We start from the raw sequence: 13759 nt of genomic DNA on the forward strand, positions 1-13759 counted from the left end.
AGTTATTTGAATGACTCTTACCATAATATGTTAGGTTAACATAGCAGTTGCTTATTTATGCCTCATATAACCTACACTTATTCAGCCTGTTCTTCACTATTCTTTATTTATTTTAAATTGCCTTTCAAATGTTTATTCTTGGTGTTGGCTTTTATCAAAGAAATTTCCTCCAAAAATGTGACTTATACTCCAGTGCGACTCATATGTTTTTTTTTCTTCTTTATTATGCATTTTCAGCAGGTGCGACATATACTCCGGGGCGACTTACAGTCCGAAGAATACGGTACTTAATTTATTTACCTACTTCCCACAGAGCGAGTCACAATCAGGCATGTAAACATTGACAGGCCGACAGCAAATACTACTACCTCTTTAATAAGCTCACTCAATATCTATACTATGGGGAAAAATAAGTATTTGATCCCCTGCTAATTGTGTTAGTTTGTCCCTTTATAAATATGCTAACTATCACCTTCTATATCTAACATTTCTCAATTCTTTCAGAAAAAGTGACCTATTTTTCAAAAAGCTTGTTTTTTTTTGTCTCGTGTTTCATTCCAGTCTTGTGCAGGTCTACAATGGTCATTTGACAGATCTGTGTTTTGCCTTTGTGGGTTGTAGAGGTTAGCAATACTTTCTTAAAAGAGACATGAGTAATTTGTGTGCTTCATAGACACAACACATTTGCAGTGGTCAAAAGGTTTGCTGATTAGTAGGGATCAACCTGATCATTTTCTTTCAATCATCACAACTTATTTATGTAGCCCTTAATCAGAAGTGCCTCGAGGGGCTTCACAAAGCAAAATGACATAAACCATATCCAGACAAAGAAAAAATCCAAAAATCCAAGCTGGGAAAAAGAATAAACCTTGGGAAGGGGCCGCAGATGTGTGTAGCCTGCTCCTGGGTGACCGGCTGCAATGGATGCCCAAGTGGGTACAGTTACTGAATTGTTACATTTATAATGATAAGAACAGTGCTTCACAAGAGTGGAGACAGATTGACCCCAATAATTACTGTGGGATCTGTGTCAACAGCAACCTGGGAAAAATCTTCTGTATGATCATCAACCACAGACTTGTACATTTCCTCACAAACAATGATGCTCTGAGCAAATCACAAATATAGGCTTCCTACCAAATCACCGTACAACGGACCACATTTTCCCTCTCAGCACCCTATTTGACAACCAAAACAACAACAACAAAAACAAGAAAAGCACATTATCCTCCTGCCTTGGTGACTTCTAAAGAGCATTCGACTCAATCTGGTATGAGGGTCTGCTGTACAAACTGTTAGAATGTCCGCTCCGGAGGGAAAACATATGACATCATAAAGCAGGCCTGGGCAATTATTTTGACTCGGGGGCCACGTTTAAAGAAACAAAATGTGTCTGGGGGCCAGTATACCTATTTTTAGGAACACTAATACAAAAAACCTCACAATAATGTCTGATTGAATGCTAAAAACGTTACGACAGACGTTAAAAAACAGAATGGAATTTTTTAATTTTTCTATGAACGATAAAACACTGAATATTGACAACGTATGACTGTCACACCCCCTTTCGATCAACATATTTTACAAACAACTGAAATGCAACAAAAATGCTACAAACAGTGAAATATGAACGCAAATAATACACAAACTCACCTACAATCTGATACATCAGATATTTGCTAAATATCCCCCAGGCTACACTTTCCATCTAAAAAGGTCTAAAAAAAATATTTGGGAATGTCCGGTGGGTCGGATTGAAAAGCTCAACGAGCCGCATGTGGCTCCCGGGCTTCAATTTGCCCAGGTCTGTCATAAAGTCAATGTACACCAACAACAAATGTGCTGTCAAGACTGGGGAAAAATATACAGTGGTGTAAGACAGGGGTGCAGTTTGAGTCCAACCCTCTCCAACATACACATCAATGAATTGGCAAAAACATTGGAACAAGCGGGCAGCGCCGTGAAACAGGGGTTAGTGCATGTGCCTCACAATACGAAAGTCTTGAGTAGTCCTGAGTTCAATCCCGGGCTCGGGATCTTTCTGTGTGGAGTTTGCATGTTCTCCCCGTGACTGCGTGGGTTCCCTCCGGGTACTCCGGCTTCCTCCCACCTCCTAAGACATGCACCTGGGGATAGGCCCCTCCCACCTCCAAAGACATGCACCTGGGGATAGGCCCCTCCCACCTCCAAAGACATGCACCTGGGGATAGGTTGATTGGCAAAACTAAATGGTCCCTAGTGTGTGAATGTTGTCTGTCTATTTGTGTTGACAAATGAATTCATAGCATGTATTTAACGTTATTTTTACAGGATTTGATCTTAAATTCTGTTTCTGTTCAAATAAAACTACCTATTTGGACTGTTTGCAAGTGTGCAAACTCAGAAAAACAGCAAGGGATGAAATACTTATCTGCCCCACTGTACACGTTCCTTATAGAATGTATCTTTGGGAACACATTTGCAATCATAAATTCTGATATTCTAATATTATGCTTATACTGCAGGACACTGTTTATACTAAAAGTTCAAAAAATTCTGACAATGAAGTATGTGCGGTATTGGGCCACAAAAGTAGCCATCATTTCTATGAAAGATCAATTATTTGGAAATGTTGGCAGCTTGAGTAGAGATAATGATCCCCACGTGCAAAATAAGAGAGACACTAAAGAGTCTATCCGGCAGCTGAGAGGTCACTAACATGTGGAAAAGTGAGAGCAGTGAGATCATGGCAATCATGGCTGGAGGCACACAGAAGGGCCTTGTGGTAAAAGTTGCAAGGTTTTGATGTACAGAAAAATGAAAAAAAAAATCTGGAAAACAAGTGGCTGTAAGAATTGAGGCATGCATTTCTAATTTTGTGCCAAACTGACATGGTGAAGACACAGCTGAGTCAGAAAGTAGTGCGCTCAATTTACTGGTCCATCTGCGTTTCAACCCTCATCTATAGTAGATGTAGTATAAGTAGAATTACGTATATAAGTAGTATAAGTAGAGATGTCGGCAGTCCGATATTATCGGCCGATAAATGCTCTAAAATGTAATAAGTTAAATATATGACTGAAACGCCGCCGTACGGAGTGGTACACGGACGTAGGGAGAAGTACAGAGTGCCATTAAACCTTAAAAGGCACTGCCTTTGCGTGCCGGCCCAATCACATAACATCTGCGGATTTTCACACACAAAAGTGAATGCAAGGCATACTTGGTCGCACTGAGGGTGGCCGTATAAACAACTTTAACACAGCTACAAATATGCGCCACACTGTGAACCCACACCAAACAAGAATGACAAACACATTTCGGGAGAACATCCGCACCTTAACATAACATAAACACAACAGAACAAATACCCAGAACCCCTTGCAGTACTAACTCTTCCGGGACGCTACAATATACAAGCCCCACTCCCCCCGCCCACCTCAACCTCCTCATGCTCTCTCAGGGAGAGCATGTCCCAAATTCCAAGCTGCTATTTTGAGGCATGTTAAAAAAAAATGCTGCACTTTGTGACTTCAATAATAAATATGGCAGTGCCATGTTGGCATTTTTTTTCAATAACTTGAGTTGATTTATTTTGGGAAAACCTTGTTACATTGTTTAATGCATCCAGCGGGGCATCACAACAAAATTAGGCAAGGTTATATTTTTTTTATTTTAGCAATTCAATTCAAAAGCTAAACTATGATGTAAAATCCTTTAACAAAGCGTATATTACAAATAACAAATAAATATTATACAACTAAAATTTCCAGATTCATCAAGACCGATCACCTCAATAAATTAGAATACATTACACAAATAAATATACACTTTTAATACAGGTAGATATGCAGGCCATTTCAAAGTAAGTAAATGATGGAAGTAAATGTGAAGTTGGCAGACCCGTCAGCGATCCTGTTCTGTCTCCCTGTAATGTATGTCTGATCTTGAAAGGGAGTGTGCTGAAAATTGTCATTTCCCCTCAGGGATTAATAAAGTATTTCTGATTCTGATACCAATAAACTAGGGTTTTTTCATAAATTACTTCACCTGCCCACCACTATTTGGCATCTTAGAACGCCACAGTTAACACCCGTAAGATTTGACCAGAACATGCGGTGTCTTACTCGCTAGTAATGGCTTATAGCTAACCAAACAGTTCAGTTGTGATCAAGTGAATGCCGTGAGAATACAATGAACTGGAGGAATGACAACATCCATAGACACCATAACTTACTTTTTCCAACAATGTAAACAAAGAAAGCGAGCGTAAAGGACAGTGCTGGGAAGAGGTATTTATTGAATCAAAGAAAGAAATCACAAAAAATCATGACAAGCAATTAGAGCGCAGCACTGCGAGTCTGCACCATACTGAAGCAGAAGGCAGCAATAACACCACGGACCTTGAAATACCATAATATCTAAATGGAGGACACTTTAAGATTTTGTTATTTACTAACAAGATACTAAACGGTCTAGCACCATCTTGTCTTGCTGATTGTAGTGTGCCATATGTTCCGCTACGAAGTCTGCCTTCCAAAATCGTGACTCGATCCCAGAGTCCAAAAAGTCTGCAGGCTCTCGAGCCTTTTCTATTCAGGCTCCAGGACTCTGGCAACATTTAGACATTCTTTCTCAGTAGTAGCATTTAAGTCCTGCCTTAAAACGCATTTATTTTCTTTAGCTTCTAGATGGACCCTTTTTCAGACCACCTGATTTGCCGCTTATCTGCTCCGTCCTGTGTCTCCTGCTGGGAGACGATACCAGGTGGCCACGGATCATTTCTGGAGAGGAACCAGTCAGGATGAAGTGTACGCTGACCCGAATTGTGACCGTGGGGGAACCACTCTTCAACACACAGCTGTGGGCTGACCTGGCTGAGCTCAGAAGAAAATCCCCCTCTGACTATCTGTAGACTTCCCGATGGACTGGAGTCCCACATTATCTAATAATGTAACAATTCAATAATTATATCCACTCGACATCCATTGCAGCTGATCACCCTGGAAGGGGAGTCCCTACATCTGCGGTCCCTTCTCTTTCCCCAGTTGGTTTTTTTTTTTGTTGAGTTCTTCCTTGCCTGGATGTGGATTTAGATTTAGGGGAATGTTGTGATTTTGTAAAGCCCTTTGAGGCATGTGTGATTAAGGGCTATATGAATACATTTTTATTGATTGATTTATTTATCAAATAAAGTATGGGGAAACTGCAGATAGTGTGTTTGACTAAGAAGTAGCTTGAAGGGGATACTGTAGAAGTTCACTCTCCAAGGCAAATGCTGCACATTATTATTACATTACATCCTAAAACTACTGTAGTTGTTTGAAGTAGGGCTGGGTGATATATCGATATATCGTGGGTTTGTCTCTGTGCGATATAGAAAATGACTATATGGTGATATTCCAGTATACCTTCTCACGCAGTCGCTTTTGGCTGCTGGCATTACACTACAGGCTCTTCCCACTCTTTCTTGTCTCTCATTCTCACAGACAGCAAGCGCACCTTCTTACATACCTCACATACTTATACGCCCTCGCAGAGTAGAGGTAGCAGCATGGGTAACCTTAGCTGTGGTGCGAGTGGTAATACGAGAGAAAGAAGATGCGAATCTGGTAACAAATGAAGAATTAATTCCCAAGAAAAACAGCAGGGGGTCCATCGTCTGGCGGTGGTTTGGCTTCAAGTGGGAATATGTCGAACAGACAACTGTAATTTGTCGAATGTGGGGCAAAAGCGTTGCTGCAAAATGTAGCATTACTGCTAATATGTAGCATCATTTGAAAAGTCACCCACCAGAGAATGAAGAGTGCGTACTCCGCATGTCAACATCTCCATTCAGCGCCACACCAACAAAATGCAGAGGCAACCATTTCTAGATCAACACTGTATGAAAAAATAAGGAGATAACGTCTGCTGTAACCTACCACATAGCGATTGAGTTCCTATTATGCAGCTCATTTTTATTTGACAGTTTTTTAATTATCTTGTGTGACATCATGCACAAAAGTGCACGTTATTCGTTTTAAAATATTGTAGAAGCGTTCTGTACAAAAAGTGCACTTTAATTTAGTGTTGTTTTGATGTCATCTTAGTGACATCATGCACAAAAGTGCACTAATAGCTTGTTTTAAAATGTCTCTGACAATCTTGCACTTTCTGTTTTGAAGTGACATGAATGTTTGTGCCACTGTTTAATAACTGTTTAATAAATACACTTTTAGTTGTGATTTCCCTCTCTGCATGAAAGTTTAAAAGTAGCATATCTGAATACAGTATGAAGAAAAATGTTTGAATGTAGACACATAGAATCATCATACTGCTGTCATTATATGCATCAAGTGTTCATTCAAGGCTAAGGCAAAATATGGAGATATATATTGTGTATCGTGAAATGGCCCAAAAATATCGAGATATTGATAAAAGGCCATATCGCCCAGCTCTACCGTGCAACTTAATTTCTAAAAGTAATAATCTTTATAATAATGAAATATAACAACACTGATGATTATTTCAACCAAACCTAAGAAACATTGAAAATATAATAGTAAAACACAGCCATTCAACTCTAAAATAGACAAAATGTAAGAACGGCATGAAAATGTACTGTAAACCTCCAGATGGCAACATGACACCAGCTTGTACTGCCATGTGTTCCCAAATAATTAGTAGGACCTGTCCTGTTAGGTTTCTGATTTATTCAGACAGCAAAGCACATGTGTTGCTTCTCTGGACACCAAGAAAACATTTACCTCCTTAACGGGGAAGGCGTCACAGTAATATCGGGCTCAGATTTCTACAGCCAATGGCGTCAATTGCACATTTCAACACATGCCTACCGCCCTACACTAAAGTCCACCAGCTTTAAACTCTGCCACGTGACTACCCAGCCTCAGATAACACAAAACAAATGAATAATGTCAAACATTGTCAATATCGTTTTGGTTCAAGCACATTGGGACAAATATCACGTTTTAAAAGGAAACACTTCTTTAGGAAACAACTGTTTAATTAATGTCTGAAATCTCGTATGTGGTCGGTCGTTCAAGACGTGACAACACTTGTCCACTTGGTGAATCTATTGGTCTTGGCAACAACCTGTTACTATGCAGGTTAGATGCATTATTTATAGAGATGTCCGATAATATCGGACTGCCAATATTATCGGCCGAAAAATGCTTTAAAATGTAGTATTGTATAGTATCAGTTTCCAGAAGTACAATTTATGTCTTTTTAAGACGTCACTGTGTACACGGACGTAGGGAGAAGTACAGAGCGCCAATAAACCTTAAAGGCACTGCCTTTGCGTGCCGGCCAATCACATAACATCTACGGCTTTTCACACACACAAGTGAATGCAATGCATACTTGGTCAACAGCCATACAGGTTACACGGAGGGTGGCCGTATAAACAACTTTAACACTGTTACAAATATGCGCCACACTGTGAACCCACACCAAACAAGAATGATGGACACATTTTGGGAGAACATCCACACCGTAACATAACATAAACACAACAGAACAAATACCCAGAAGCCCTTGCAGCACTAACTCTTCCGGGACGCTACAATATACACCCCCCGCTACCCCTCCCAACTCGACCCCGCCCCCCAACCCCGCCCACCTCAACTTCCTCATGCTCTCTCAGGAAGAGCACGTCCCAAATTCCAAGCTGCTATTTTGAGGCATGTTAAAAAAAAATAATGCGCTTTGTGACTTCAATAATAAATATGGCAGTGCCGTGTTGACATTTTCTCCCCTAACTTGAGTTGATTTATTTTGGAAAACCTTGTTACATTGTTTAAGGCATCCAGCGGGGCATTACAACAAAATTAGGGATGATAATGTGTTAATTCCACGACTGTATATATCGGTATCGGTTGATAACGGAATCGGTAATTAAGAGTTGGACAATATCGGAATATCGGCAAAAAAGCCATTATCGGATATCTCTAATTATATTTAATCTAGCATTAACTTTTACCAATTCAGAGGTGATGCAGCAACTCACTGGCTCATTTGATGCATAAGCATCAAACACAGTTGTTCTACTAACATTCATTTTAATTATCAGATCATTTCTTGCCAACAGTGTATTGTTACACAAACGCAAATCCTTTTTTTTTTGTTTTGCATATTATTTCTTGACTCTACTCAAACTGAACTGTTACCTAAAACTCTAAGTAGGTTCTGAATTGTGACTATGGCATAGCTACGGTATTCTCTTATAAAATTGGAAAACTATGGCATAAGAGGTGTTTCACAAGAGTGGTTAAGTAGTTATTTAAGTGAGAGATCTATACATGTGGAAATTAATAAGACTAAATCACAGCCAAGAAGATTAACTTGTGGGGTTCCACAAGGCTCGGTATTGGGACCTATGTTATTCATACATTATTACATGATATTTGTTCAGTATCTAATAAATTGAAATGTATTATGTGTGTAGATGACACAAATGTATATTGTTCAGGAGAAGACTTGAAGTGTTGAGGATAATCGAGGTTGAGTTGATTCAGCTAAAAAAAATGGTTTGATATTAATAAGTTATCATTAAATGATTAAAAAAACTAAATTTACGGTGTTTAGTTGTGCAAGGACAAATTGTAAAGCAAAATTAAAATTAAATCTAGTGGAAATTGATAGAGTATATGAAACTAAATTTTTGGAAATAATAATAAATTATGTTGTAAACCGCACATTGAATATATAAAGGGAAAAATATCCTAATCCATTACCATTCTACATAAAGTAAGACACAAGCTGAATAAGAAATGTCTGCATATGTTATATTGTTCTTTTATTTTTCCAGCTTTAACATATTGTGTTGAAGTTTGGGGATATGTTTATAGAACCAACATAGACCCGATAATTAAACTTCAAAAAAGGGTCATTAGAATAATACACAAAGCGTGCTACTATGAACATACCGATCCATTATTTACAAGTTCTACTGTGTTAAAATGTTCAGATATTGTGTTTTTAAAAAATATGGAAATTATGTTTCGAGTAAAGAACAACAGCCTTCCAACTTGTATTCTTAGGTTATTTCAATTAAGTGGAGAAAACTACTATTTGCGGGGGAAATTGATTTTTGAAATAGGTAAAGTAAGAACAAATATAAAATGAGTTGGGAAATTGTGTTAGATGTAAATATAAAAGGAATACAATGATAGGCAAATCCTTTTCAACCCATATTCAGTTGAATATGCTACAAAGACAACATATTTGATGTTCAAATTGATAAACTTTGTTTTTTTTTGCAAATAATAATTAACTTAGAATTTCATGACTGCAACACGTGCCAAAGTAGTTGGGAAAGGACATATTCACCACTGTGTTACATCACCTTTTCTTTTAACAACACTCAATAAACGTTTGGGAACTGAGGAAACTAATTGTTGAAGCTTTGAAAGTGGAATTATTTCCCATTCTTGTTTTATGTAGAGCTTCAGTCCTTCAACAGTCCAGGGTCTCCGCTGTCCTATTTTACGCTTCATAATGCACCACACATTTTCCATGGGAGACAGGTCAGGACTGCAGGCGGGCCAGGAAAGTACCCGCACTCTTTTTTGGCTTGGCATTGTCTTGCTGAAATAAGCAGGGGCGTCCATGAAAAAGACGGCGCCTAGATGGCAGCATATGTTGTTCCAAAACCTGTATGTACCTTTCAGCATTATTGGTGCCTTCACAGATGTGTAAGTTACCCATGCCTTGGACACTAATGCACCCCCATACCATCACAGATGCTGGCTTTTCAACTTTGCGTCGATAACAGTCTGGATGGTACGCTTCCCCTTTGGTCCGAATGACACGATGTCGAATATTTCCAAAAACGATTTGAAATGTGGACTCGTCAGACCACAGAACGCTTTTCCACTTTGCATCAGTCCATCTTAGATGATCCCGGGCCCAGAGAAGCCGGCAGTGTTTCTGGATGTTGTTGTAAATGGCTTTCGCTTTGCATGGTAGAGCTTTAACTTGCACTTACAGTGGTAGCGACAAACTGTATTTATTGACAGTGGTTTTCTGAAGTGTTCCTGAGCCCATGTGGTGATATCCTTTAGAGATTGATATCGGTTTTCGATACAGTGCCGCCTGAGGGATTGAAGGTCACGGCCATTCAATGTTGGTTTCCGGCCATGCCGATTACGTGGAGTGATTTCTCCAGATTCTATAAGCTATGGCTTCGGCCTATTCCTTTTTCGGTCATTCTTTTTATTTTATTTTCTTTTCTTTTTGTGTGTAAATGTGAATGATGGTTAATATGTCTAATCTGTACTGTTAAACTGGTCACACAAAATGGTTGATGGTTGATTATATGACCGAAATAAACTTATTTCCTTCATTCATCCATAAAATAGCAGATAACAGAGCATCTCAGAAAACAAGCATTGGTAGAGAGAAGAGGCCGGCATTAGGGAAAGATAAATAAAAGACACATTGTCTGAAATTGTACTGCCATGCATGTGATGGGTCATCAGGGTGAGGGTAATGGGCTCATCTATAGGGACTCGGCTCCCCATCATTAGTAATTCAATTTGCTCTTTATTAGCCGCTCTTATCACGGACAGCAACAAGACGCTTTCCCCGTCACCGCACCACTTTTTCTCCCTCTTAAATTCCAAATTCCCCTCTTTAATTAGAGATGTATGTGTTCGCACTGTGGGCTATTTAGGTTGCACACATGATAAAAGTCGGAATCATCACCGGGAAGAGAGAGAAGACTGAAGGAGGGCAAAGTTGGATCCAATCATCAGAAGGAGTTGCAGACGGATAAGACACAAAGACCATAGGAAGAAATAAAGCTTAATGTTAATTGTGATGGCTTTTCTAATGTTTCCTGACTCCAATGACTGTGGACAATTATGCCAAGATGGGCGTGAGGCATGGAGGGTAGACACAGATTGACCAGAGGGTTGGCGGGGGAAAGAGGACGGGGGTCTGGGGGGGAAGGGGACTGTAAAAACAATGATTGCTTTCAATCAGGTTAAGCCTATATTCTCCAGTTCGTTAAAACAATCCAATTTGCAAAATGATAATTATGCATTAGCTCCTTTTTATCTGCTGGAGGGAGAGCAGTGCCAAGGCTTGATAGCAGCGGCTCGGACTGACTGCCTGTGAAAATTACCCGCTATCTGCACTTGTTCACCATCATGGCTGAATTGGGCAATCAATTAACCTCCCTCGTCTTCCCCCTTAGAGCCTTTAAGCAGCTCTCCTCAAAGCAGGGCGTGCTGCCATCTACTGGACAAAGCTGTCATAGCTCAGCTTACATTGCCCAAACTCAGGTATTGTGTTTCAACAGACATATTCATATCCATAAATACATGTATTTCCATGTTTTTACTACTCATTTATGGATTAAAAAAAATTCCTAGTAGACAGAATAAACATTGAAAAAACTGATTTTCGGGATCATATTTAGTCGTATTATAAAATTCAATGATTTTTGCCTTTTATGTACAAACCCCGTTTCCAAATGAGTTGGGAAATGTATTAAGTGAAAATATAAACAGAATACAATGATTTGCAAATCATTTTCAACCCAGTTGAATATGCTACAAAGACAACATATTTGATGTTCAAACTCATAAACTATATATTTTTTTTGCAAATAATAAATAACTTAGAATTTCATGGGGGGTTTGTATGTAGTTTATAGTTCTCTGTGGCTAATATATGCAAACATTTTTTTTCCTCTAAAATTTAGTGGGTATTCCGGGGCCCTCGATAGGTCGAAAAATACAGTACTTACATTATGTTGTTGTGTGTAATGTTAGAAAATGTTTGATCGGGTAAAATGACTCATACATGTTTGTATGTAAGAAACTGACATTTGGGCTTTATGGTTTATTGTTTTGTTTTTAATGTTTTATTTGTAAATTTTTGTATTGTGTTTTTAAATGTTTAGTAGATCTTAAGGTCTGCAATAATGATTGATGATGATGATGATGATGAAACAAAGAACAACGGAATGTATACAAAACACTAACTTATTCATTGTTAGCTGTCTGAAGTGGAAGTGAAGTGATAATTGTTTTTGGTGACACAATGAAAAGTTAAATCCACGTAAATGTTGCAAACAGCCCCTTTAAGCACATGACACACTTAAGTTTTAGCCTGCAGTATTGTTTACATCAGGACACTTATAACGGATGTCTAGCTTGTGTGCTACTGTGTCCTTAGCTGTTGTGTAGCTGTTTTCTCCTAGGTGCCGAAAGCCTACCATTTTTATCTTTTGTAAATTAAATGTAATCACACTCCAGTTAGCTGCACATGCGTGTTTGTGCCAAAGCACAGCTGTAAACATAACCACGCGTTTTATTCAATGAATGTATCACTTACTTGTTCTCAATTGGCTGGGGGAGACTCGTCTCAACTTGTGCCGACCAAAAGACACAAACTCCCTGGTGGGTGTCCTTCGAGCCCCCGTTGGAAACCGAGTGGCGCTGTGCGAGCGACCCCGTGGTGAGTATTTGACACCCGATGGGACGCCACCCTTCAACGACGGACTTCCACTTGAGAACAAGACAAAGAGAACAGCAGAAATGACTAATATTTCATTCATTTGTAAGCATTCTTTGCACTACAAATAAATCAATGAAGATTATAGTATATAAAATTAGATATATAATTATATATACACACCAGCGCCCCCCCCCCCCCCCAGCGACCCCAGAGGGAATAAGCGTTAGAAAATGGATGGATGGATCATATACAATTATATAGTGTGTACAGTAAATATCCACATGAAATCTAATTACCAGTATATATTATTACATGCATAATATTACAATAACATTGAAGATCAAGTTAATTTAATTTCCTTGGATTTTCTATGGACACCAGATGAGAACCAAAGTCACTTCCATATTATTTTATTAAACTAACTTGTTATTTCTACTAATTTACTTTTGTTTTCCTCTAATGAAGTGTACACGCGTATTTACGGGAGCGAGCAGCAGCCTAAAACACAATACATAGAGCATAAGACAAGGCACAATGGTTTGCAAGAGGAAGGGAGGATTGTGCATTGTCACTAAATACAAAGTTGTATGTACACAGATTTACAAAAAAAACGTAAAAACAAAAAGTAAATTACAAGGTAGTGATAAATGATAATAGTCATAGATTGTCCTATAGTTTGGCTACTTAAAGTGGAGAGGAGAGCAGCTTTGTTTCCAATTTCAGTTTATTTCAAACATGCATACGATGCAGTCTAATGCAGACCTGGGCAAATTAAGGCCCGGGGCCCGTTGAGCTTTTCAATCTGGCCCGCCGAACATTCCCAGATAATAGTTTTCGATGTTTAAGATGGAAAGTGTAGCTGCCATTATGATGTGCACTCATGTTTTCTAATGACCGGAAGTCTTCAACTATACTAAGTACTTCAATGCTTGGAATTTGCATCATATACTAGTTACTATGGTCATCTAATTACTTACTATGGTCATCTAATTACTTACTATGGTCATCTAATTACTTACTATGGTCATCTAATTACTTACTATGGTCATCTAATTACTTACTATGGTCACTGTCAGATATCTCAGATTGTAGGTGGGGGTTTTTTCACTATGTTTGTTGCATTTTGGTTGCGTTTCGGTTGATTGTAAAATATGTTTTCAATATTCAGTGTTTTATCATTCATAGTTAATATTGTAAACCCCACGTTCTTTATTTCCATGTACATTCTGGGCGTCTCATTCAGTAAAAAAATGTCAAATTCCATTCCGTTTTTTAAGGTGGTCTGCCATAACGTTTTTTATCCATCAAT

General features: G+C 38.7%; 1 protein-coding gene across 2 annotated transcripts in view; it reads right to left on the reverse strand.

Annotated features, from left to right (window-relative positions):
• Positions 1–13759, reverse strand: part of zc3h3 (zinc finger CCCH-type containing 3) — a 109874-nt gene that overhangs the window by 86390 nt on the left and 9725 nt on the right. For both annotated transcript variants that reach the window (XM_061882906.1, XM_061882905.1), the window contains exon 3: positions 12328–12500. In XM_061882906.1, coding sequence (XP_061738890.1) covers positions 12328–12500 — 173 coding nt within the window. The remainder of the gene's footprint in view (positions 1–12327; positions 12501–13759) is intronic.

This window comes from Nerophis ophidion, linkage group LG22 (genome assembly GCF_033978795.1).
Source record: "Nerophis ophidion isolate RoL-2023_Sa linkage group LG22, RoL_Noph_v1.0, whole genome shotgun sequence".
Taxonomy (NCBI): Eukaryota; Metazoa; Chordata; class Actinopteri; order Syngnathiformes; family Syngnathidae; genus Nerophis; species Nerophis ophidion.